General features: G+C 47.0%; 10 protein-coding genes across 10 annotated transcripts; 5 read left to right on the plus strand and 5 right to left on the minus strand.

Moving 5' to 3' along the window:
* Nucleotides 1–6: 6 nt before the first annotated feature.
* On the minus strand, nt 7–1794 carry BU24DRAFT_468956 (general substrate transporter; the record flags this gene model as incomplete). Its single annotated transcript, XM_033532565.1, has 3 exons — nt 7–1387; nt 1439–1529; nt 1584–1794. The coding sequence occupies 3 exons, from the start codon at nt 1792–1794 to the stop codon at nt 7–9; spliced, it is 1683 nt and encodes a 560-aa protein (XP_033376879.1).
* A 5027-nt stretch (nt 1795–6821) lies between these two features.
* Nucleotides 6822–7436, plus strand: BU24DRAFT_322258 (uncharacterized protein; the record flags this gene model as incomplete). Its single annotated transcript, XM_033522941.1, has 1 exon — nt 6822–7436. A coding segment is annotated over one exon (615 nt), but the record flags the coding sequence as incomplete, so codon positions are not given.
* An 833-nt stretch (nt 7437–8269) lies between these two features.
* On the plus strand, nt 8270–8767 carry BU24DRAFT_360404 (uncharacterized protein; the record flags this gene model as incomplete). Its single annotated transcript, XM_033524101.1, has 1 exon — nt 8270–8767. One exon carries the CDS (start codon nt 8270–8272, stop codon nt 8765–8767), a length of 498 nt encoding a protein of 165 aa, XP_033376881.1.
* A 1419-nt stretch (nt 8768–10186) lies between these two features.
* BU24DRAFT_456312 (uncharacterized protein) lies at nt 10187–11195 on the plus strand (the record flags this gene model as incomplete). Its single annotated transcript, XM_033531430.1, has 2 exons — nt 10187–10429; nt 10488–11195. The coding sequence occupies 2 exons, from the start codon at nt 10187–10189 to the stop codon at nt 11193–11195; spliced, it is 951 nt and encodes a 316-aa protein (XP_033376882.1).
* Nucleotides 11196–11829: 634 nt separating this feature from the next.
* On the minus strand, nt 11830–13162 carry BU24DRAFT_381895 (alpha/beta-hydrolase). The gene is made up of 3 exons (XM_033524750.1): nt 12812–13162; nt 12240–12766; nt 11830–12179 (listed from the first exon to the last, which is right to left on the minus strand). The coding sequence occupies exons 1-3, from the start codon at nt 13123–13125 to the stop codon at nt 11866–11868; spliced, it is 1155 nt and encodes a 384-aa protein (XP_033376883.1). The 5' UTR covers nt 13126–13162; the 3' UTR covers nt 11830–11865.
* A 1466-nt stretch (nt 13163–14628) lies between these two features.
* BU24DRAFT_403210 (MFS general substrate transporter) lies at nt 14629–16480 on the minus strand (the record flags this gene model as incomplete). Its single annotated transcript, XM_033525560.1, has 2 exons — nt 14931–16480; nt 14629–14874 (listed from the first exon to the last, which is right to left on the minus strand). The coding sequence occupies exons 1-2, from the start codon at nt 16371–16373 to the stop codon at nt 14629–14631; spliced, it is 1689 nt and encodes a 562-aa protein (XP_033376884.1). The 5' UTR covers nt 16374–16480.
* A 398-nt stretch (nt 16481–16878) lies between these two features.
* Nucleotides 16879–18503, plus strand: BU24DRAFT_445532 (putative fructosyl amino acid oxidasesarcosine oxidase). The gene is made up of 3 exons (XM_033530704.1): nt 16879–17157; nt 17211–18090; nt 18141–18503. Exons 1-3 carry the CDS (start codon nt 16965–16967, stop codon nt 18415–18417), a joined length of 1350 nt encoding a protein of 449 aa, XP_033376885.1. The 5' UTR covers nt 16879–16964; the 3' UTR covers nt 18418–18503.
* A 123-nt stretch (nt 18504–18626) lies between these two features.
* BU24DRAFT_429382 (uncharacterized protein) lies at nt 18627–21130 on the minus strand. The gene is made up of 4 exons (XM_033529717.1): nt 20901–21130; nt 20761–20837; nt 19720–20710; nt 18627–19668 (listed from the first exon to the last, which is right to left on the minus strand). The coding sequence occupies exons 1-4, from the start codon at nt 21018–21020 to the stop codon at nt 18649–18651; spliced, it is 2208 nt and encodes a 735-aa protein (XP_033376886.1). The 5' UTR covers nt 21021–21130; the 3' UTR covers nt 18627–18648.
* A 492-nt stretch (nt 21131–21622) lies between these two features.
* BU24DRAFT_429383 (aminoglycoside N3-acetyltransferase) lies at nt 21623–22783 on the minus strand. Its single transcript, XM_033529718.1, has one exon. The coding sequence runs from the start codon at nt 22713–22715 to the stop codon at nt 21897–21899; it is 819 nt and encodes a 272-aa protein (XP_033376887.1). The 5' UTR covers nt 22716–22783; the 3' UTR covers nt 21623–21896.
* A 1245-nt stretch (nt 22784–24028) lies between these two features.
* Nucleotides 24029–25674, plus strand: BU24DRAFT_468961 (MFS general substrate transporter; the record flags this gene model as incomplete). The annotated part of the gene is made up of 5 exons (XM_033532566.1): nt 24029–24116; nt 24181–24426; nt 24474–25292; nt 25349–25522; nt 25583–25674. The coding sequence occupies 5 exons, from the start codon at nt 24029–24031 to the stop codon at nt 25672–25674; spliced, it is 1419 nt and encodes a 472-aa protein (XP_033376888.1).
* Nucleotides 25675–26077: the final 403 nt, after the last annotated feature.

The raw sequence follows: 26077 nt of genomic DNA on the forward strand, positions 1-26077 counted from the left end.
AATGGTTTATACTGTCATGTGTTCCATGTTTCGCGACTCATCAGCGCCTCCCTGCTCAGCCTTGCTCCAGCTCCTGCCGCCAGGGCCGACATGCAGACGATCTGTGTTGACAAGACCATCTTGCTGCAATGAGTCCGCCTGCCATTTGGCGCTGGTGATTGGGTTGACGTGGAGGATGTACATCGTGTCAATCTCCTCGAGGGATCGGCCCTTTGTCTCGATCATGAAGAAGTAGACGACGAAGAAAAGGACGAAACAGCAGCCGCCAAAGACAAGACCGTAGAAGTAGTCGATGTTATCCGTAATCATTGTGCTGAAGAAAGAGATCAGGAAGTTGAACAACCAGTTGGATGCAGTTGCAAGTGCCATGCAAGTAGCACGGTAACGTGCGGGGTACAGCTCTCCAACAATGGCCCATACAAGAGGTCCCCAAGTCGTAGCGAAGGCAGCGATGAAGAGACAGGTGAAGACGATCATGATGTTACCGGCCTGCGGTGTTGCCTGAGGGTTGCTGTGGTTGAGCTGGTACTGTCCTACGAAGGAGTAGATGAACAAGCACATGAACATCCAGGCAGCACCTGCCATCATTGCCTTTCTTCTACCGACATTTTCGACGATCCAAAGTCCAACAATGGTAGCCGCGACATTCACGGTGCCGAGGATGATGGAAGTGACGTAGCTGTTCTCTAGTCCGGTCGCGGAAAAGATGGTGGTTCCGTAGTAGAAGAAGTAGTTTGCGCCCGTCAATTGCTGGCCAGCCTGTAACACCATACCTAGGAGTGTGCGATAGAGCATGCGGGGACCGGTGAAGATCTCGTACCAGGGATGCTCTCCTCCGGCATTCTCGGCTTCAAGCTTGTCTTGTATTTCCTTAATCTCGGCATCGATCAATGGAGATGATTCGGGAACGCCGTTCAGACGAGCCATATTGCGACGTGCTTCTTCGATTCGACCCTTGCGGTAGGCAAAACGGGGAGATTCTGGGAGCAAAAGGATGGCCGATCCCAAGAGAATGGCCCAGAGCGCCGAAAGACCGTTGGGAATTCGCCATTGGGCGCTGTTGCTATAGTCCTTCCTCGTTCCATAGTTGATCATGTATGCAGTCCAAATTCCTAGCGTAATGAACAGCTGGTAGGACGAGACTGTGGCTCCACGAATTCGTTTGGGGATGGACTCCGACTGATACATCGGGACTACGGTAGACAAGGCACCGATACCAAGACCAGCTGTGAACCGACCCATCGCAAACTGAGCCCATACCGTCTTGCTGGTGATTTCGATGATGACGCCGATGATGTAGAAGAACGCAGAGCCAGAGATGGTAAGACGACGACCGAAGGTATCCGCTAGAGGAGCAGAGGAAAGACATCCGATCATTGTGCCAATACTACAAAAACTTAGTTCAATGACGCTTACAAGTTGATGAAGGAAGTCTTACGCGAGGAGACCAACAATCGTTCCCTGGCGAACAGCTGAGAACTCGCCATTGTCTCCAAAACGCTCAATGAAGTCGGGCATCGCGAGGAAACCTATGTTAATCATGATTAGCAACGGTGTTTTCTTTGGAGACATCAGAAACATACCCGATATTTGACCAGACTCATAACCAAACATGAATCCTCCAACACTCGCAACTGCTCCAAGAATGACGGAGATTGCTGGGACGCGTCCCTGGACGGGAGGAGATACATCGGCAAGAGAATTGTTCTTCAGCGGAGTGTGAGCTGGAGTCGTGTTGGACGATGTTGCCTTTTCGGGCACATCCTCATCAGTTCTTTTCTTAAAGAACTTCATTATTGGTGATTAAAAGTAATATGTGGATAATGTAGTGAGAAGAATTATTGTTCTTGAATGAACTGGAAATCTATTCGAGGTGGATCAGTGGGCAGTATAAAAACCAGCAGACTGTGGTAGGCTAAGCTTCATTCTGGTGCCAAACCACTCACCCGACTGTGGGTCAAATGAATGATGATGTTAATGGTCTCGTTGAAATCCGGCATGCTGTTATTTCACGTCACGTTATAAATCCGATCGACCTTCCCAACTCGAAGACAGATTGCCTGGAGTAGATCATGGCAACATTTATGTCAATCTTCTTCCCAAATCCCTTCTTTCAATGCTAGTTGTCGTCTTTCCAGTAGTGTGGATGTTTGTTTCCAATCCAAAGTGTCCTTATCTTTGCTTCAGTCATAACCGCCCTTTGGTCCTGGCCGTTCTTGGCCGGACAAAAATGCATAGTGACGCCAGCACAACCATTCGTACGAGGTAGGGAAAGCAGGTCGACAGACTCGGTCGGAACGAATCTCGGAAATCTTTTCAAACTGAAGTGCACATGCGCGAAAATTTGTTGAGTATCATATCTTTTGTCAAGGTTCATCGAGTAAAGCTTTGACTGATCTCCATTGTAAAAACAGGAGCCCGGTGGGGCCGGCCGACAGAGCCGCACTAGCAATGTTGAAGCCAAACGCTTTTCTCTCCTAGTCTATGCACGTCCCATTTATCACGTTATGATGAGGATTCTATTAGTGCGAGGGCAAAGAATGAAAACTTTGATTGTCGTAACGTGATATCTCATGTTTTTGAACAACAATGGTAATGATAACATTAACAGGCCAGGCATGCGCTAATACCGTTCAAATCTGGCACGACGTGACGACACACTGCATTCCAACATTTATCCCAAGCACACTCAAAATCTACGTTCATGGAGAAAGGATATTTTGTTCACGAACCAGCTTGATCATGGATGAGTATTAAGGACAATCTTCTGTAGTAATGAGAAAAAAAACAATTGCACCACAAAGCATAACGACTGTGGAATATTTCTTCGATAATATCCAGCGTCTCATTCCAATTGAATCGTGCGTTTGGTAATGCGCTCTGAAGTCCTGGCCCTATCTGAGTCAGTGCTCACGCCTCCAAGGTGACCATGTAGGACAATCTTGAAGTCATATTGATTGTCTAGGTTTTTATCGACCAAATCGCTGATTGATTGCTACAGGAGCGAGATTCATGCTGATAATTACCAGTTCTGACTAGAGTTGGTGCGAGCCATTGTCCGGTATTTGGACATTGTCTTTCGATACAGTAGGATTTGTAATCGGACTTAACGGAAAAGACAGTACGCACAGGACCATCTACAGATTTTCTGACCGTACTATTGAGCAAGTGAAGCTTGTGTACTTTGTCTTTGTATTAGATATTTGTTGATCTTAATTAGATGTTCCTCTACTAAATCTAATTTATTTTTCTTGTAATAATATCTAGCAGGCCTAGTAAGTAATAGTGATAGTACTTCAGGTTCTTGACCTTACTTCCTCTATTTAATCATTAATCGACGTTTAGTTGCTAATTCGTGTCTGTTTTCTACTCCGACTACGATTGGTTGCCCTGACGATTAACCCATGCATTTGAAAACTTTACAGGCTCTCCTAGTAGGTTGGCATTTAGCATGATTCCTTAATCCCTCTACCCAATTAATAAATTATAAAACAGAGGCAGGGGATTAGGTCACTGATTCTTATTTTCTAGCATGCCATTATGAAGGTGACTCTGAATTTAATAATCGGCATACTCCTCTCCATTGGCCCAACATCTTAGGGGCACTTTCACGGGAAAGCAATGCTCCGAAAAGGAGGCTCTGCGCCCTACGAAGAATTCCCCCAGGAGTTGACGATTTCCTTTCAGAGAAAAGCTGCGAGGAGAAAAAAGACTCCTGGGAGAGTTAGACCTCCAGGAGAGAGGGGTTACAAGGGGCGGAAAGCTTTGGAGAGGAGCCTTTAGAGGAGGGAAAAGCAGTCAAGTGGTGCTAATGTGGGAGAATAAACGTATAGTGCTATTCCAGGCGTCGCAGGGCTTACGTGGAATCTTACTATGTCGCGATGGATTCTGCCAAATGTTCAGCCACTAATCTTGGAGTAGGTCGAGTGCTGTAAATCCTTTCTCTGGTTCGCATCAAAACCACGAGGTTCTCTTTGTTCCTGCCTTCGAGATCTACCCCCACATCCCCCAGGGTGTATTCAGAATACTCGCGAACCCCTTCATTGGGCTAGTTGGACTATATTAATAATGGTCTCGACCAAGTTGGAGCAAACATACCATTGTGGTTCCAGTACGCTAGTGTCTCATCCGATCGATGCAAGAAGTGACTAGGAGGCGGACCGAGCAAGGCAATCATCTCCCCTAGCATTCGGGCGTTGGAAATTTCCGGTCACTGCTACAAGGGTGAAACATATGCTTGCCTTCGAATAGATCTTGGTGTTTGTTAGAATATCGGTGAAATCCAGGTTGCTCAGCGCACCAAGACCCCAACATTCCAGATATCAGGCGCAGAGATCCATGGCATGCAAAGCATCACTTCAGGGGCGCGGTAGGCTTCGAGCTGAATGAAATTCTCGTGCTGAATGCCAATCCGAGCCATGTCCAGACCTGTGACCATGCATCTTCCAATTCCTCTCATGTCTCGCTGTAGGTTAAACTCACGAGACTTATAGATGACGCAGTTTCCGTCCACTTTGCGCGGAGCTGGTTCGTCAATCTCGGACTTCTCTCATTATTCAAAGACGGACGAGTCGGAGGAACTGAGCATGATATTTTTTGCTTGGAGATCTGCCGCTTGCGTGAGTAACTCGAAAAAAACATGAGGGATCCAAAGTCGCTATCTGTATACAACCTTTGCGTTGCTGTGAAGATGATCAAGACCTGCAAACATCTAATGGAGTGATGTCTTGAGAATATCCTCGGTGAGACTCTTCGGGTTCAAATTCTGCTTAAGATCATGTAGGGTTGCTAGGAGGGACTCCATGGCCAAGCATTGATGCGTGCCTTCTCGTCCTCGAATTACAAAAGAGTCTAAGAGGGCTCTCACAAAGTGAGCCCCAGCATGCGACGATTGGGTGACGGCAAGATGCCTTAGCACCTCGAACTCCCGGCTAGGTTTTGGCGACGAGATGCAGACCTTAAGAGCAACGTGTTGGTGTTACCTATGCAAGTTTAGCAACTGATTATTCCTTGGGGAAAAGGACCACTTCATGCTTTAGGTGACGGCAGAACCAGGCGGTTGAATTAGAGCCGAATCCAAGATTCCCAAACACCCGGTAGCGGTCTTCAAAAACCTCTCCAATGCGAACTGGGTAGAAATCTGATGGGTCATAGTGCGGCAATCGCTGCTCTTTGACTTTTGTCGCAGAATCAATTGTTCAAAAACTGGAGGTTGAAATACGATGAAGAGGCGACGGCGAGCGACGGCGGAAGGCAGAAATGTTCCTGAAGAACGCTTTCATCAATGACACTCTACGCGAAGCAGATTGATTTAAATTTCTGCTCTTAATGGCGATATCTCACGCGTCTGAAATAGGGTGGGAGAGACGTACTTGTAGCGAGGTTGGATGCATGAGTCTCATCTTCAAGCGATTTATTTCCTGGGTCGGCAAGGTGTCACCATAAGATGATGAACAGTGTCGTCAAAGTCGCTCAAGGGCTAGATGCTGAGGTATGAATGCCATTATTCGTTTTCATTCTCACTGATATGGCTTGCATACAAAGAGCTCTTCGATATGATCAACATAACGACCAATGCTTAGTCCCGACAACTCGGCAGCCTCGCCCGATAGACTGGCTTTGAAACTTGTTTCGCCCATAGATCATCGTGGAAACAGAGCTGCTAGGTTGGTTGGCTCGCTTTGGTCTCTCGGATTGTGATGTTTCTTCACTTCTGCATGGGTTGTACACAAAGGCTGAAAATCTTACTGTAAGAGGTTACAAGGGTTCCATAGCACCGGTACATCAAATTAGTAGTTCTATTAAGACACTAAAGGCAGCTTACATCAATCCCTGTATTCCGTACTATAGATTCTATATAGCTTCAAAGATCCAAACATGAACATCCAATACACTCCATGCTGAAAGAATCACAAGGAGCATAGCTTGGAATCTATGACAAGTAGTCCGTGACCGTGAAAACTTTCAAGCAGTTTGGAGTACTGCGTACTCTGTACAACTCGGTGTCGGAATTACTCAGAATATAATTTGTGTTTAGCTCTCCATTGAACCCACGCTCACGGTACTGCAAAATAGCCTAATCTACATCCTAGCTCACTGGTTGCGAATCAAGGACTGAGGCGAGGCAAGGGAGGGGCGAGAAATGTTTTGGACTGTTGTAAAAAGGCAACCGATAATCTTTTGTATGACATGTAGCACCGTTGCCACTAGGCACTCGGATATTCGTAACGTCGCCAATAATGTGATTGGAATCCGCCGGCGACCCCGAATGCATCAGCCATTTACGGAATGCCGTCGACGCACATCTAAAATGGTTGAAAGAAACCGGTGAGCAGAGCAGTCTTTCGGGTTTGACTTCCGTAAACATTATGCAGAATATCTTGATTGCTTTCAGAGTATTTAGACTCTACCTCCGCCTATTCTTCACCCAGCAAGACCTATCCGAGTACGAATTTCAGAATACTTATCTTTCCATTGAAAAGACAGAAGGATTCACACTTATTGGTACAGAGCTGTATTATTAAAGTCTGTAATGGCATGCTCAGAGTTGCAAGATGTACGAGAAGGGGTGCATGCTAGAGGGTAATTATGCTTGTTTACTTTTTCGAAATCTTTCACAATTCAGGTTACTCGAACGTTCTACTAAATTATCAAAGTCCCAAGAGCCATCACTGCATGAAAACAACAAACATGAACCTTGACAGACGCTACTTAGGACAACGTTCCAATATCTCGACGTATTATGCCGTCAATCGATACGCTTGCTCGATCTCAAATACGGACATGGAGATGAAGTCCTTCATTTTAATCTCCGAACATACTCCTTTCATACTCACCCAGACTACATCGCTTTGTCATACACATGGGGTGATCCCAAGGTCACGGTTCCTGTCCTATGCGACGGAAAGATTATCAACATTACGGGGAATCTGAAAGAGGCTCTCTGGCAACTCAGAGAGAACCGCAAGGGCATTGCCAGAAGGAGTTACCCGAAAAAACACCCATCGCATCATTTGTACTATTGGATCGATGCTGTTTGCATAAACCAATCTGACGAGGTTGAGAAAAGCTGCCAAGTTGGATTGATGGCAGGCATATACCGACGAGCGTATAAGACAATCGTATGGCTAGGGCCACCAGATGCCAACAGTGATATGGTTGTAGACTGCCTCAATACGTTAGGAGCAAAGGCAGAAGCTTGTTACATGCACAATGGCCCTGAACCATACCGCAAAATTTGGTTGAGGATGGTAAAAATGGCTTCGATGAAGCAGGGACAAAGTCTTCCAGGTACCACTATTGTGCACGCTAGAGGAAACAAAGAAAGAGTACCCCCAGATCCAATCCAAAGCCTCTTCCATTGCATAAGTGGCTGGTACGACCAGAACGACCTTCTACCAATTGCTGAGTTGAAACAATTTTTTACTCGACCATGGTGGGGAAGGATGTGGGTTCTACAGGAAGTTACCCTACCAGAAAACCTAGATCTTCTTTGTGGAACTAAAACTATAACGAGACGCCGGTGTAGCGCAGTCATCAATGCATACGCTGCGTTATGGCGTGTTTTGATTGCGAAATTTACATCCGAGCCAGAATCGACAACACCGTACCAGATTGAGATTATGCGGAACATATTTCACCATCGTCCCCATATCATGTTATCATCCAGGAGAATTTATACCTACAACAGATTTCCATTAGCAGCTTTGCTCCGTGCAACATGCGTGGGCAGAATCAATCTCGATCGCCATGCATCACACTACTTGGATGCAACAGACCCCGGGATAAGATCTTTGCATTAATCGGCCTGGCAGCAGATCAAAACGAGTTGCAAGACCTGGGAGTTTTTCCGGATTATACAAAATCATATGAACAGGTATAAGCATTAACAATGTCTGCCTTACTTCAGCAAGGATATATTTCATTCCTTTCGATGTGTCAACCCCCTAGGTCTGCAAAATTGCCATCTTGGGTCCCGGATTGGTCTCAACCTGTGACAGACATGCTGCAAGGCGTACAAGACGACCATCGTACCCCAGATCCAACATTCAACGCGTCGAATGATCACACGACAAATGCCAAAGTCACCACGGTGAAGATAAACGGGACAATCGAAGGCATAGTACTATTGTGCCAAATCTACGACATCATACACGAGACTGGAAAATTTCCCGACAGAGCCCCTACTCACGATGTGCCACTTCGGGAGACAGACTCTTGGCCAGTTGAATGGCTGCTTGAGTTTCTTCGACTTTCATACTGTTGCAGAATGGATTACGGCAATTTCGATAATCGTCTAGGTGCAGCAGCTAGGGCTTCAATAGGCGGCGTTGAACACGGCCAAAATCCACAATTCGTGAGAATAGGGGAGGATCGTTTCATTGACGCTATAATTCTATTGTCCAAGGGTGTGAACCAGATTGAAAACAAACGTATCTTACACGAGGCACAACTCTTTTTGGCGAGCACAGTTGTCAAAGAAAGGTTGCAGGAAAATGCTGCATACAGTCTTCGTTTAGGCTCAGAAATCACCAGAAGGAGCTTGGGAAGACTCCCGTTTGTTACAAAGAAGGGACACCTGGCACTGAGCTCTTATCATGTTCAGCGTGGTGATGTGATTGCCTTGATCAAAGGTGCTCAAGTTCCATTCGTTCTTCGGTGTCAAAAGTCCGGAAAATATCGGATTATAAGTGAAGCTTATGTAGATGGAATCATGGATGGAGAAGCAGTGAGAAACGGAGAATATAGCTCTTTCGAGATTGTATAGTCCTGTAGAAGAGAGTCCAGATCTTTAGCAGCTTTTCCCAATGCGTCCTACTGTACTTAAAGTAGTATATCAACAAACTCTTCAGGTTTGACGTCTGCCCCAGGTCCTTGAGCGTGCCAGAAGTAGTTCTCTGACCACGATCTGACACGTACCTTCTCATCCTCGAGTATGAAAGAAGCCTACTAAGGTTCCCACAATGCGAGTCCTACAATGCGACGCTTAGATTACAGAAGAAAGGGGTCGTAGTACCTCAAGCAACCGGATAGGTCTTGAAACGAGAACAATATATATTGCCTCAGGATCTGCCCCACGCATTGTGGCAGATTGTACTTGGTACTATTGTCAACGTTATAGATTTAGGAATCAATCTGCCTATTTTAGGCACCAAAAAGTACACCCTAAGTACCGAGTAGATTTTAGGAGGGACTGCCATACTTTGAGAGGTCCAAGAAAGTCACTTCCTTTTACATCCTCGAGTAGTGGTGACAAAGAGTCTAGCAATGGGTGGGTCACCAAATCTCCCGACAAATATGTGTAGCTGGAGGTAAAAAGAGACGGCTGTCTGCACGTGGGTTTCAGGCGCTACTTTTCAAAAGAGGAAGAATCCAAGAGTCCTTGTTTCCATGGCCACGTTCGTTAATCGAATAACAGGATCGAAGGATGATTGCAGGGAAGTGAAGATTACCCACTAACAAGATGCGCGCATGGCGCTCGAAGGTGAACGTCTTATACTGCATACCTGGATGTGATAACAGTGAGGCGTAATGTTTGACCGCTGACTCTCTCTAGGAAAAGCTCGCCGCTGGATACTACTGCGCTGATGACTTCTGAACGGTTCACACAACGCGAATGGCCTGGCGGCGAATGTGCTCACTATGAAACAATCTCTTTTCTGAACGAATATTCTAACGTGAGTCTCGAGGACTTGAGACTGGGAGACTACCAACAAGGAAGATTAGGAGATCTGAGAATAAACAACAGCGGAAGCGCTACGTTCTCTTTAGCAGCTCCACGTAAAATGCCTGGGTTTAATTATATAACTACAGAAGAGCATTTAGAGCTGTATGTTTCTTTTCATCAAAAAGTGCAGGTCACTAAACATTTTAGACTTCACTAAACATTATAGACTCCGCGGCCCTGGTATCGAGATCTGTGTTGGCGTGTCATCCTCAAGTGCGCCTACAAGTACTGAGCTAGTCAAGCTCGTGCACGATTGGCTCTGTTATAGGAAGCACAACAGGTAGCTGAAACTGCAAGGCGTCTATCAGCAACGTGTTCAACCATGATTGAATAGCAAAGGAATGGCTGCATCTGATTTAGATCTAGCGCTGCTACTCCAGATCTTGCGCAGTTTAATATAAAGTCCATAAAGTCTGCGTAAGTACTAGCTCGATTCTCATATAGTAACTGTAAATCGTCATGACTCTCCAAAAGAAAATCTCAGCCTTGCTTGCCTTTGCACCTATGTGCATTGCGAAATTTCAGTATACCTACCATGGTATCGCTCTTGATGGAGTACAAGCCTGTATCGCGAACTCAGACTTCACGCCCATCAACATAACATTCGAGGGCAGCTGTAGACCTGCCTTCGAGTGTGTGATGCGAAACATTCCAAACCAAAGACAGAGCATCCTGTCTAGTGGATCTGCGATACTAGGATTTGTAGGTTCTACCGCAATGATGCAGTGTCATCTTCAAAACAAGGGCTAACTTTCGTAAGATACCTACAGTCCTCTTACTTCTTGGGAATACCAATGAAGATATAATTCGAATTAGCGCCCGATTTCCGTTCTTAGCTTTGTGTCTTAGCATCACCAACGTCAACAAGAAATCAGGGAGACACAGAAATGTGCCTGCTACGAGAAGCGGGCCATTTCCTCTAGGGCCATATGGTTTCGTTCCCGATTCGATGAGTACTCCTATATTGTGGGGCAATTATATTCCCGTAGTACTCGTGCATATTCTGGCTGCAACTGGTGCCACAGTTGTCGTTTGGCAAACTGTGGATTTAGGAAGAAAGGCTGTCGTTACTTGGGCATGTTGGACGGACCATTATCCAGTCATCTGGATTTGTCTCGCCGTGATACATCACCTGATAGCCGTTGTATTTCTACGAACAAGCCTTCGAATCTCAGGGAAATCACCGAGTGGAAAGGATCTAGTCCCTAGGTCCGGCTTATCGGTTTGGAATCTTGTGCAAGAAAACCGGGAGATTGAATTGGTACACAGAAAGCTTATGCGCTGGAGCAAGGCTTCTGCAGATTTGCTCAACAATCTCAACCTTTTATATGGTACGGCAGTATTGTCGAGTTTGACCCTGGTTTCTGGTCGCAACGCCATCATTGTGCTTACTGTCTACGGAACCATCGCAGCGTTTTCGCGTGCAATGGCCATGTGGGTTCTTGGAACATTGGATGAACTAGAATAGACAGCTGAAGAAGCTGCGACGGTGATCGTGGGATAAGGATCTTAAACCGTCTATCAGATCGGTGTGGCGCTAACTACTAAATGTAGATTCAATCTGGTTCGGAATACTGCAAAAATAGAGTTTTGGGGTTTTTTACATTCAGATGGTTTCAGCTGTTGGATCCAGTGTGAGTGTCACGGCAGCTACCTATATAGTTGCACTGTAGCGTGTAACGCTAAGCCCTTTACACCAGCATGCATAAGAATGAACAATTACTTGCCTCAGTCCATCGGAGCAGTCAAATCCCCTCTATTGATCGCCCATCCTACGGATGCGATATAGATACTGAAGCTTGATACTAATCACCGGATAGAACATGTTAAAGGATTCTGGAAGCCTGTATTAGTAGCCCCTTTGGCCCTTTCACATCACGAAGCTTTGCATAGTTTGACTTTCATTTGTAAAGATAGAGTGCCTACAGCAATAGCAAGGTCGTAACTTACTACTGATAGATATTAACAGTAGGCTATATTAATCTATCTTACCTGTAAGACTATAAGAGCTACTAGAGACATTTAATTAACCTGCACTAGGAAGTAAATATAAATTAAGGAATAGGCTATTATCCTCTATCTAATCTTTTTAGAGGAAACTAGGGATTAGCTGTGACAGTCACTGTACCTTGCTCTTGTTATCCTAACCTTACTTCCTTTACTATCCAATCATCTACCAGGCTAGCAATTTGCAGATTGTTTAACTCAACGTGCATGAAATGCCCATTACCTCTTATGCCAATGTCTGCAAGCTTAATCCACCCTGGTCTTCCACCAACTTGCTTCAGGTAATCGATGATACAATGTCCAAATGTGATATGGTTACTTCCCTCGCTTGTAATGCCTAAGTAGGGCACACTTGACACGTTTGGCAATCGACGTGCTGGCTCGGCTTGTCGATAGCAGGTTCGATGTTCAATCGTATCGTTGCCGATGGATTGTATCACGAGTTCTGTGTCTTCTGAGCATACTGTTCTACAAAAGGGCACTGAGCATGGAAGAGTTTGCGCACCTGATGCGTTTCTCGCTGGAGGATCATATGAAAGAGGCGAAAAAGTCAAGCCCCATGGGGACTGTGGCACACCACCCAAGCTGCCAACATTATATCTCCAGAACGGCGTAGTGGCTGCTTCCAAATTGATGCTACCTTTCACCAGGTGTGGGCAATCATTTGAGAGCAAAATCGGGTAGAATGAACCGAGGGAGTGGGATATTAGGAATGCCGGACTTCCCAGCAAACGTAACAGCTCACAACCGGAAGTGCGCATTGCAAGTTCTTGCTGAACAAAACTCGTAGTCCACGGAATCAAGGTCTTTTTAAATGCGTCAAAAGTGGGGTCGCCATTGTCGATACCGCTGCCCGGCCATTGGGTGTGCTTTATGGAAGAAGCGGTAAAGCCGGCTTGCGCAAGCTCTGCTGAGATTCCGGAGTTCATAGAATACTGGCTGAAATCATTTGCTGCACTACGGGCTCCGCTATACGCATCGACTAAGTAAACAGTATACCCTTTCTCGACAAAATAAGTTGCCCACCCCTTTCTATTCAGGCGTCAGCTGTGGTTCCAATGATTTCACCGTACGTACCTATTATCAGGTGTGTTCAACCATGATACTGCCGATGTTCCCCCGCCGTGAAAGAATACCAGAGGATGTGGTTGCAATGTTCTCCCTGGTGGCGAAAGCTTTTCGACGTAAATTTGATCTATGGTTACGTTTCCGAGTGCGGTCTGGATGTAACGACCACCGACATAGAAAGCATCACGTCTATACAGCGTTTCTTTTGATAAGCATCGAACACTCACAGCATTGACACCGTAACAATCAGGCGCAAAGGTTTCTGTGACAGAAATAGCCGCGAAACTAGAAATTACACACAGTGCAGCATGTATCTTCATCATGGATCAGTAAAAGGATATGCTAGAAGGTATGATAAAGAGTCAAGGAGTTATCAGGGTTAGGGTTTGACTAAGTCAGTTTAATAAGTACTTGCGCCGCAGACCAACAGTGCAAAAGCCCGTTTTCCTGTTTTGTCCAAACTCTGACCAAAATGAACATCTCGATTGAAGGATTGAAGTTACGGCCAGTCATAAATTAGCCTAAAAGCCGGTTTAGCTTGTGGCGTATTGATATGTAAGCATCATGCAGGTCTTGAGATCGAGGATCTACTGGTTGGTTCTCGGGAATAATCTAAAGTAGGGATCAAAAGGCAATCAAGGCAGAAGGCAACTACAACAGTAGAACAGTAGATCGTATTATTTATATCATCTTAGGGATGTTATACGGGGATTCCAGGTTCTCTATATAGGAGAGCTGGTTCTACAACAAAATCTACTTGCGCAGGGATCAAGACCCTGTAAGCTTTGCAGCACATTTGGCAGCAGAGCAAGAAGCTGGGAAAAGTAAGAGAAAGGGATCCAACAGCTCGCATAACTCCTACATAACTATCTGCTTGGCATTACTGACTATCTTTCAGATACTATAGCGAGCCTTGTCTCCGACTTGGTGATCTTTGCGCAGACTTCTGTCTGCAGCATTCCGGTATAGGCCATCAACTTCGTAGACAGGGTGTCTTGCTAGCTCGAGAACGTCTGCCTATACAAACAGAAGCAAGTTTGCAAGGCGCCGCCTTCTATCAAAACATGACCTGAATTGTATAGATGAATGGGAGATAACGACTTCAGAGCAGTACGCTCACGATCAAGCCAATGGGGATTGCGAGTCTGTGAAATTGGTTGTGCTCAAATTAGATTGTTCATTCAATAGGGATTGAACATTCAAGAAGTGAAGGTCGTCGACAAGACCAGGTCAAAAGGTCCTGATGCTGCGATTCGGCAAAACCTTGGGCATGACATGTTTTAATGTTACAATTCGTTCTACATAATATATCATGGTACTACTTGTTGATCTTTCTAGAATACATCAAAATGAAGTGCAAAGTATATAAAAGACGACTGTGTAGCTTCAGATCTCACATCCCCCATCTTTATTCGTAGATTCTGTCCTCCTTTGCAACGTTCTTCTCATCCTATTTGGTGAGCTGCTTATCTGGCATACGCTGACGACCCTTGCTCTTTATTTGTTCAGACTCATACAGTGTAGCAGTGTCGACAATATGACCATCTTCGAGAGAGCAGATAACAGGTGTTTTCTAATCCAATAACCAATCTAACGAATATCTCTCTGGAAATGTCTCCCCCTAATTATACTTTCAAAAGTCATCAAAGCTAAACTTAGAAAACCTTCAATTGTAGGAACCAATTTATAGTGTGTGCGAAAGCCGACAGCTTATTTCAATGAACGGGTCTCATTTCGCTTACACGTATTCTGCTCCAAATTGGTCTTCTGTATAGTTTAAGCTAAAATGAGTGTGACTAGAGAATAGCTAGAAGCAATTATAATATTTAGCCTCGAGATCTAAATTGTCTCCTGGCATAATACTGATATCTAGCTGCAGTTCTTCCTCTGAATTGCTTGCCCCAGATAATGAAAACAACAGATAGAGACATGAAGAACATCGAAATCAAGACAATAGCTACTAAGCACCACTTTATACTCGTAGCTTCAACCCAAGGGTCAACAGCAAATACAAATGCTGCGCTGATTGCATTTCGCAGGAAGGTAACCCCAACCAGTGCATCCCCAACAACCTGCATATTGTTAGAATGCAATTCATTGTGTGTCCCAGCGATATTTATGTACTTACATCTTCGTAAGAGTCGGTGAGATACGTGACAGTAATCGCCAAGATTGGAGCAACGCCAACGTTGTATAGAGCCAATCCAACAGCAATGACTGGCCAAGGAGCGCCATTGTTCAGCCCGATACCAAACATAAGACCGCCCGCAGGAACGAATAGAATGAAAGGAATAAAGCTCCAGAGTCTTGCCTCAGGCTCAAAGACACCATTGTTCCGACGGGCGGCGTATATGATCACCCTGTCGCTTACAACACCACCTAAAAGCGAGCCAATAGTGAGGCCGATAAATTTTGCTATGCTCATAAAGCCGACGCCAGAAGCTGTGAAGTTGTATGGAGGCCGCGTGAGGAAGGTGGATTGACAGGTTGAAATGACGTCTTGAAGAGCAACCAGAACGCCATAGACGGATGCAGTCCACAATACCGCGGGCACAGTGGTCAAGAGAACCAATGGCTGATACAAGTGTCGCAAAATGTCTTTGAATCCCTCATCGGTTGTTGAGATAGTGGTAAGAGCGAGGCGTTGACGCCATGTCTTCATTGGAATGTTGTGGTCAATCTTGGTCGCATACAAGTCCTCAGATACGCCTTGCTCTTGACTGCCCAAAGACTTTGTGGAATTGATGGCGTCAGTTCCAAGTCCTTTATCTTGCCTGCTTTGGTCTATGACGTTCGAATCGCCTGAAGGTTGGAGGTCGTTGCCGGCAACTTGTTCCACGATTGCGGGTGGGCAGTATTTGGTTTCTTCATAAAAGAGCGCTATCAAGATGGAGAAGAGTCCGAAGAAGATGGCATTCAGCCACCAAACCCATCTCCATCCAAGCCCAGTTGTGATAAACCCGGCGATGAGTGAACCAAGCGCACCAGCCGTTTTCCACAGCCAGATGTATGTGCTGTTGAGACGTCCACGTTGATGAACGAAAAAGACATCGGCCACTGTCATCTGAACGATAACTTCTGCAAGACTTCCGAAGAGACATTGAAGCAGATTGATAGACATGAGATCTGCCACACTCCACATTCTCGCTGACCAAATGCTAAGGCCGAACTGCATTACTGTGCTGAAGAGGTATATCGGACGACGTCCGAGTTTGAGTGCGAACGGAATGAGTAGTAGCGACCCAACACCCAGAGCGGCACTGCCAGCAGCATAAGCATTGTTGAGCATGTCATAACCGAATCCCAATTGCTTATGCATTGGCGTCCAAGTCGGTCCAGAAGAACTGATGAATTCTGACACTAGGACGGAGTAAAAGCACACGAAGCCAAAATTAATGGCTTTGCGCCATTTCGCCCAGTTGAGAGGGTCGTTTGGGTCTTCGGAAGGCCGAGGCTGGAGTATAAATTTCTTCTCTGGGCCGCTGTTATCTTCCAGAAGGACTGTTCCAGGAGGCCATAATTCGGTGCTGTTGTTACCAGCGCGTTGTTGGACTTTCGGATGAAGAGACATCGCCACCTGTTGCGATGGCTATGGTTGGGAGTGCGTACCACGAGAGTATTTAGCTACTGATGTCTCACATTTTCGAGAAGATCGAGTTGTGATTTAATAGACCTTTGAACATCGATGAGGAATATCGAGTAGCGCGAACAGGGCGGCCGTCGCCGCTCGGCCATTCTTTCGGGCGGACATGATCGCCGCTCGCTAGCATCCCTGGATAGTTTTCGTTCCAGAACTTAGATTCACTTAACGAGCACCCAGGCGGTGATTTGACCGCCGACGCATCAAGGTCCGACCAAGAAGATACGAGCGATTAGGGTTGTGTAGATAATGAGGCAAAAGTTAGTGATAAATTTTTACGGGGTAAAGGCGGCGCTGTCCGCTTGTATGGAATAGACCCTTTCAAGTACGGACTATTAATCCGGAATAACTCTTTTATTAGTTGCAACCAATATTCATCTCTGGAGCGTGTCTAGCACAATCAGACCGACAACCATTTCCACGTACATTTGCCCTCCTTAGCCTTTCGCAACAGGATCGTTACATCATTCACAAACGAATAATCACCACTGTGCAGAAAACTCAGCAGCCCTTTTAGCAAGCATGGCATCAGCCGCGCCTTCTGAATCCAAATTCGCGGCGAATGTTATCATAATTGGTGCTGGTGTTTTTGGCCTGTCCACGGCCCTAGCCATTGCGAACCGACACCCATCAACTTCTGTAACAGTCGTTGATCGTTGCACACCTCCGGTGCCAGATGGAAGTAGTGTCGACACGACACGCTGCATTCGTTGGGGTGAGCGAAGAATAGCACCAGCTGTTGAACACTTAGCTGATCGAGTGTTCTAGATTATCCCGACCCAATCTATGCTCAATTGGCGAAACAATCCCAGCTTCTGATCGAGCAAGACCCCGAGCTCAGCAAACATTTCTTCAAGAGGGGAATGACCTTTGTGTGCAATGGTGTCCCAAGCAGATTCACACAAGGGTGGCAGGACCAGTACAATCTTACGAAAGACCTAGCGCAGCCTGAACACTTAGTAGACTTGCCAACGCGGGAAACATTGTTCCAGCGCATTCATGGAAAGGATGCAAAGCCCTTGAATCGAATTGTGCTTGGACGGGAGCCACAATGGAACGTGGCATACACCAACAAAGAGGATGCTTTTATCGACGCGGAAGCGGGCATACAAGTGTACTACGACCGCTGTCTACAATACCCGTCAATTCGCTTTCGCTGCGGCACCGAGGTTGATCACATCAATATCGATAAAGGTATTGCCAAGGGTGTGGTTTTAGCAGATGGAAGCAATCTACAATCTGATATGGTCATTGTTGCGGCTGGTGCATGGTCAAGCAGGTTGGTCAGTCTTGGATCACGAGTATATCCTATTGGCCACGAAGTAGTGTGGTTCAAAGTAACGCGGGAAGAGGAAATGCGATGGAAGGCCATGTCTATTACAACCAACGACAGTACAGGTTTGAATATATTTCCACCATATCGTGGCGAAGTCAAGGTGTTGCGCAGGTCACCCGGCGTCAAGAACTCGATCACAATTCCGAAGCCAGAGAACCGCTCAGAAACCATGGAAATCTCATATCCGCGGACACTCGTGACCAATCCAACAGATATCATACCTGCCAATGCGGAAGCTGCAATTCGAGAAGATCTGCGAGAGATCATGCCTTCCCTTGCCAGTCGACCATTCGATCGTACAAAAATCTGCTGGTGTGTGTTCTATTGTTGCATACTGCACTTTGGCTAACATTCTCTCATAGGATCAGCACAACGCCGACTGCGGATTTCCTTATTGCTCCCCATCCGAGCGTTGGTGGTATTCATCTGGCAACTGGAGGATCTGCACATGCTTGGAAGTTTGTACCAGTATTGGGTGACCTTGTCGTCGATTCCATAATGGGTAATCTCTCGAAGGAACTTGAAGACAAGTGGGCCTTCGATAAGTCGGGGCAGTCGAGCGACCAGGCTGCTCCCCGCATGGATGGCGCGCCAGAAGAGCTTCGTGATGTGGTGAGAACTATTCAAAGTCACTTTTAGGCAAGGTTAAGGTGGTTCAGATGACGAATGAACGGACGGCACCAAGTTTCGACAGCAGAAGTGCAATAAAGCTGTGGGAAGGGTTTAGTTATATTGCGATTGTCCTACTTAGTTAGCTCATTCATCTTTGCATACGATCGATCAGGAATGTAGTTCACTACTATTCAACCTTGTCGCAGACATTAGACTGGGCATCTCACATTCTTGATGTGCTGTCAATTAATTTTCTACCTAAGACCAAGAGTTTGTGTAAAAGCCGTGCTCGGTATGTGCTGGCAACGACCAGTCAAAGGAAGAGGCAGAGCTGAGACCTGGGTGCCCAGAGTCGGACATCACCTCGAGGACATCTGGGTCATGTTGGGGTTGATCTTGAAGAGAAGTGGGATGATCTTCAAGGAATGCCCTTTGCATTTCAAAAGCACGTGGCAGGTGTAGATTCGCTTCGATCCTGTCATCTTCGAATGGCAGTTGACGTGGTGTTTGACCATCCGTTCCAGAGACTTCCGCTTCGACGTAGTTCCCATCTGCCGGGAGTGAATGGAAGCCAGCACCCATATAATAATGTCGTGGACTTTCATCGGCTGACGCATTTGAGGAGATGTCAGCTAGAACTGCCGAAGAGATTGCATCGAAGGTGTCGCGTTTTCCTTTGAAGGCTGGAAAATGCTCTACCATTCCCCAAAGGACGGAGGAGCAGGTATGCACGTGGGTTTCAAGGGTCTTTAGAGTGATTTCTTCTTGTACTTTCGGCGACTTCATCCAGCTGAATATGAGGTTTGTACGAGCAGAGCTCAAGCTTGCTATAGCTTGCCAGTACACTGTAAGTCTACGCTCATCAAAGAAGCGTTTGTAGAGGCGGATCATTTGAGCCGTGGAGTCTGCGACTATCTGCCAAGATGACTCGGACGGCTCAGGTATGTTTGTAGATGGTTTGTATAGATAGAAAAGCGCCCTGTAGAAAGAGAGTTCGAAGTTTTCCTGATCTTTACGATCATAACTAGTCATACCATCTCCAGTCGGCACGTTGTCGTACCAGATTCGTATGCGGTCATGCATCCCGCGTTGCCAAAGACCCCAATCAATCTGTGCGCAAAGCGGAGAAGGTCTATCGTGAAGAACGCTTTGCATCTCAGATTGAATCTGACGATATTGGAGGAGGTGAATATTGAGTTTCTTAGCAGAGAAGCGAGTCTCATCAGGTATATTTAAGACGTCTGATCGGGTGCAATCATCGTGGGCTGCACTAGGAAACTATGGTGAATGTGAATATAAGCCTATGCTTTGGGATCTTTCTCAACCTACTTTTGCAGTTATTGCTCCATCTGACAGACAAGATGGCAGATCAAAAGCAATGCAAGCATTCTTTTCCATCGTGTACGCAACCCAGAATATTCTACGCCTATTATCCAAGGTAAGGGCGTCAACGCCTGCAGTAGGCGTATCTGAATGGAGTCCGATTTCAGTCGCGAGGCGTAGAGCGTAACCAATTGTCTGCCAAAAGCTCCACAGTGTCGGATGGTGGTAAGTATATTGGCTAATAAGAAGAAGCGTCCTGATGCCTTCGATACCGCTGGGCAAACCAATGGTTTCTAGTGATCTCAAAGCCACGTTGTGATATCGGTCTGCCATCGAAATGGGGATTTTTAATGGCTCTCGCTTTTGCAGAACCAACAATGCAATAGCAAAGATTTCAAATGCATAAAATAGGCTCAAGGAGGACTCACCCGTTCCATTCGTGGCCCGGCTGTCCGACACTTCCTGTTCTGTATAGAGGCGTCTCAGCATGTCTCGAAACGTAGGCTCATGTAACAACGGCATTCCATTATTCGCGAACTCAAAGTATGCTGAGACGAGCTTTTGGGTCGCCTGCTCATCTGGTAGATTGACAGGTTGATTTTCAAGATCTTGAATAATATCAGATGATGAAGTGCTGGCAACTGCGCTTGGGATGCTAAGTGCAGGCGTGAACATAGCGTTCTTAGCGAGTTGGGTGATTTTCGAGAACAACAATGGAGAGAAATGAGGCTCTCGCTCAGGAATGGGCTGAGCCATCGCCTGAAGCTTGTCAAGCGCCAAGCTTGTCACAGCTTCAACGCCTTCCCTTTGGGTTTGCAGATGCTGGGCACATGAGTTTGGTAGCTGTTCTGGGGCATTTACTCCGTGGTTCCCGCTCACTGACTGTGTTGTAGATGGTGACGTGGACCTTTCGTCTTCAAGGTCGTGAAAAGGGATGCTGGAGTGCCTCAACTTCAGCTCTAGGTAAGCCACTCTCTCCTCCAGACTGAAAATGTAGCTTAACAAACGAACATTAGCAGAAGTCACAACCCTAGGAATTTCACAAACCTTCGAGGAACTTGTCTTTTCGCGACCCTGTCGTAGCTACTGCACGGAACTCCTGCCGCCTCGCATAGTCCGCATGCCTGAGACGTTGAATCCAAGGATTAACAATCAATCTCTTTAGATCCGATCGGAGTCAGACTCACAGGAAGCTTCTGATCGCACCGCTTTTTTTTCTGGTGACATCTTACGCAGGCAGTAATGTTGCCTCTCGCTAACGATAACGGCCTGCCAGCTTGTGATCGTGCTGGTATAGTTGTCGACATATTGGAGGAAGCACAATGAAGACTTAAATTCGCTAATTCACGTTGGTCGAGATGTAAGATAGCATGTCCGTCATATCCGTGGCATTAGTCGAGCATGCATAGATGAAATGTAGAGGGAGATGGGGTCGACGTAATAGCTGCGAGGGGAAGATTGAGTAGGCCAGGATGGTCACGTGAGAGTCATGATTAATGGCAAATTGTACTGTAGAGAAGTACTTTTACTGAATGAGTTAATCTAGGAATTCTGCCCTTTTGATATACGGCGCATAGCTCTACCAAATAATCAAGCATGGGAGCTTCTACTGTCGCATAGCTGTCGTATCGCCTTCACGTAGTCGTAATGACTGTCACACACTGCTACCGGTGGTCATAGCGGCGCCGGAGGCAGGAAACTTAGCGCCTGATCTATCAACAGATTGAAACCAATCGGGAGGCCCTGACTACAACGACGTACTATTATCCTACTATTGTTTGCCTGAGTTGCTTGGCAAATACATCATTAAATGCCAAATCATGGATTATAAGGCTGCAAGAGCAGAGTCCGAGGCGTATTCAGGTCTTAAAGAGCTGGTAGGTTTATGGAAGTTTGAATAGTATATTGAGTGTAAGCTAAAAACAGGTATATAGCTTAGGTTTATCTATTAATGATCAATTTTGCTACATTGCAAGCCCTTCATTCCTGGTACTATCTTCTAAACGTCTGTATGCTTTCTTGACATCACTCTTCACCTGGTTCTTCCCCCTTCTTTGCTTGTTGAGCCCGCTTATCTTCCTCCTCTTCTATTAGCTTACTGCCTATACTTCTATTACTTATATATATAAAACATAGTAATAGGCAGGTAGACGGCATATCTATAGATAACAGAGCTATACAGCTTAAGTTGAATAATTATCTGGCCAAATGCCTACAGCATGGTCTACAAGCTCTCTCATATTTACGACAGTGCCCTGACCTTCTCCTAGCTTACCTACTCTTGCCATACCTGAAGCGATTGCGCTCGCCCCGGCAGAAAGGAACGCCTCGTTGCTTAGCTCTTGCAGGATCTCATACTGTACCCACTCTCTCTTCCCGTTGACCAGCATTGGTGCACCCTGTAGAGTCTTTGGTCGATCTGGCCACCGCCTGCACTCCGCGAGATGAAGCGCAGTGCATCTATCGAAACCGACTCCAATAAGTAAGATCTTGACTCTATTAAGCCGATAGATCTTGCCTAGAGGAGAAGTCTCTCCAAGCGGATCCTCCAATCGATGATCAGCCATAAGGCTCGCTGCAAATGGGCCTCGAGCCACGAAAGAGGTGGTAGGATGACCACTGCGGAGAGCTCCTGGCCAAGTCCTGAAGACTTCGACCACCCTGCCCATTGAACTTGTAGGCGTGGTGCGTGGATCATAGACTGGCATCGTGCCTCGTATAGTCTGCACCCAATCTTTAGGCACGGGAGGCTGAGACCAATTTGCGGGATCTGTAAGGTTGCCCGACTGCGACGGCATGATGATAGTGCCTTGTTCCCCAACGGTCTTCATCAAAGCTTCGACAACTGCGACAGGGCCACCATTGACCCACCCAAGAGAGCTGAGCGACGTATGCACAAGGACTGTATCTCCTTGCATTAGTCCCATCTCATTAAGTTGAGCTGCGAGGCTGTTGATTGTGATTGGCGAGCGTGTTCGAGCAACAAGAGCTGCCTCAGCCATTTTGGGTGGTAAAATGCGGCCCAACGGCGCGTGTAGGCAGAAATGAGTAGTGATGGCGTTAACTACTGCTTCGATAGCAATAATGATCAAAGGGATCCTATTCTCTATATAACGGGCCTGGAGCCATTGCGTTGCGCCCTTCGTTGCGCCCTTTTCTTCTTCTTCAATGACTCACGTCTAATTTGCTTCAGCCACGTTCTCGCTAGACGATCTTAATGTATCATCTTATACGGAGTAGTTACATCTAATAGTTATATCTAATGTTTGCACATCTTAAGTTGTTTATATCGGTATGGCTGATGGTAGATGTATACAGAGACGTGAGCGTCAAATGATGGTGTGAGCATCTGTAGAAGCTTTCCTTGTTAATATAAAGCTCAAGAACTGAGAACATACGAAGACTCTCGATGAGAGCGTGCACATTCGCTGGACAGCCTATACTGACACTGCCCTCTGCAGTTCGCCATACAGTCCCAATGATGTGTATGGTGCTAGGTTCACAGGGATAAAGCTGATTGATGTCCTTTCCATCGATCGTCTCGAGAAACATAACGCCGCGCGAGCTGGAAGGCGGAAGATGCTGGAGTTATTCGAGTCTAGCGGGCGAAGATGACGTACTCTTGTACACGGTGTTGAAGTGATGATGCGTGTTCTGGCTCGACAAATTAATATGTCATCGAACCCGAGGCCCACGTGTTGTCCGGCTGAGCCGCTGAACAACGTCTTTGAAAATTGCCGTTTCCGGTATGTGGGGTATGCGGGGTATGCTGCCCCTGATCGGACCTGCGTTGCGCAAGACTTTCTATGAGGTATGTATGGCAGGCGCAATAACCATTGTGAGCGTCCTTTCTCTAGAAGCGAGAGAAGCTATGTATCGAATCGTGTATTTGGAATGATCAACATTGTTGCGCCACTGCTCGTGACACAAAATTGCTTTAGGGAAACGCTTAACCGTCCGCCGTAACCCGTCATCGTTGATGGAGGTCAGCGCAAAGTGTCGCCTGGTAGTCACTGGAAGAATTGCATTGCGGATTGCGTATGGGACATGCGATGGGGCATTGGAATAATTGCGATGTTATGTCGTCAAGGGTTTTATCATTGAATCCGGCGGGTATGAAGTGAGCTCGGCCTCTGATAAGCTTTCAGCAATCAAAGCTTGCATGGATGACACATCCTGACGCCCTCCCAACATGTCTCCACACTTTTTATTAGGGTTGCGTGTTGTCGTGATGCTTCCGTCCGATCCCAAGAGATTCGTTTCAAAATGAAAACACCAGAACAAGAAATTATCTTATTATTGCTATTCTGTCTGCATGGCGGGCGGGGATAATGGAGAGGCGCGCTCGTGGCGGCGCTCAAAGACTTTGATTATTTTTACGGCGACGCTTGGGCTCTTTACCGGTACGCATAGGACTCTGGACGGGAACATGTTTCTATTCTGAACTGACGCCCACATCACTTTTAGAAAACTTCCTCTACGGCTTCGTGGTCCCAATTCTCCCCTACATGATCGAGAAACGACTCAACCTAGACCCGGCATACACCCAGCGCTTCACAACAGAGCTGCTCTTCATCCTGGGCCTCGTCTCCGTCCCTGCCGCGCCCATCATTGGCCATTTCGCCGATAAGACGACGAGCCGGAAAATTCCCCTCTTGATCTCGCTTGTAGGATGCACCATTGGCACGCTTTTGGTCGCGTCGACGCCTTCAGGTGATCTCACCACCCCCGTCAAGGTACTTCGTGCTGACTCTCTGCAGTATGGGCCGTATACTTAGGACGCATCCTCCAAGGCATCTCCGGCGTAGGAGCCTGGATCGTGGGGTTTGCCATGCTGACCGATGCCGCCGGGCCCAAGCATCTAGGAAAAGCCCTGGGCTTCTCCGGGTCCTTCATCACCGCCGGCGTTTTGACCGGGCCCGTCATCGCGGGTGCCTTTCTGCAGTGGTTTGGGTACTGGGCTGCGTGGTCGGTGCCGTTGATCTTCATTGCCATCTGCTTTGTTGCGCGACTAGCCATCGTGGAAGATAGACGGCCAGCTCAGACGAAGGTGTCGACGACCGCAGCCCTCGACCGTGACGAGTCTTCCCCGCTCCTGTCGTCAGATGCTTACAGAAACGAGAGAGAGGTGGTTGCCCCGGAAGAAGCGAAAACGCAACACTCTCGTGGCTTCTACAGCATCATGTTCAGCCAAGGAAGCACCTACGCCGCCCTCTTCAACGTCGCCGCCTTCTCATTAGTTATATCCGGCTTCGACACCACGCTCCCCGTGCACCTACGCGAAGAGTTCGGCTGGCGTTCCGCGCCAATAGGCCTCATCTTCCTCGGCATCCAGATCCCCAGCATGTTCCTCGCACCCTTCGTAGGCTGGCTGCGCGACCGCGTGGGGCTCCGCTGGCCGACGACGATAGGGTGGGCGGTGAGCACGCCCTTGTTCTGGTTCCTTGTTGTGCCGGGCAAGGACAATTTCTTGGGCGTTGGGGATGGAGCTAGAGGACAGGCTGCGTTTGCGGTGACTATGGTTGGGATCGGGCTTGCGTGGTCGTTTGCTAGGGGGGCGGGAACGTTTCAGTTGACTAGTATATCGTCACCATCGTCTGCTCTATCTGATGGCTCGCTGACTTATACGTGATAGTGATCATGCACGAACTGAAAGCTAAGGACCCCAATGTATTCGGGCCTGGAGGCGGTAGTTCCCGGACGTTCTCGATGACGGAGACGTCTTTCGCTATTGGGCTTGTGCTTGGGCCTCTCCTTACCGGCGCGTTGGCAGATGTAGTTGGATTTTACTATGCCACTTGTGCACTTGGTACGTACCGCCAGTTATACCTTTCGTGTCCTTCGCATAGCCACTAACAGCGACATCTAGCATGCGTGTCGGCCTTGGTTTCGATAAACTCGTGGATATACTTCACGCACAAGGCGCCGGTGCGAGAGCCGCTGGCAGACGAAGAAGCATGAAGTTCGACATGGGAACGATGTTCGGCTGCGACACGCTGTAAACCAAAAAGTAGTCATGAACATTTAGGTGGTCGTCCTCGTCGTTGAAACAAGCATGGCTTAACTGAATTCCAATGACGATAGCGATACAAACGTAGTGATTGACTCAAAAGCCGAGCCTGAATGTTGCTCGTGTGCTGTATAATTCAGGTGAACCGTTTTTGTCTTGCAGCCTGGTATGACACAAAATGGGGCTGAATCGGAATCTCCCGTGCCAACGTGTCCTCAGACACTCTCGACATGCTTCACAGTGTTCAAACAGTGCAGAGAGCGCGACAGCAGAACCATTTGAACTAACCTTGCAAGGTGAGCTCATCCGTCATTTGCGTCACGGCAAACTGTCGATTTTGACGCAGCAGGACGC

Source organism: Aaosphaeria arxii, assembly GCF_010015735.1.
Source record: "Aaosphaeria arxii CBS 175.79 unplaced genomic scaffold BU24scaffold_18, whole genome shotgun sequence".
Taxonomy (NCBI): Eukaryota; Fungi; Ascomycota; class Dothideomycetes; order Pleosporales; genus Aaosphaeria; species Aaosphaeria arxii.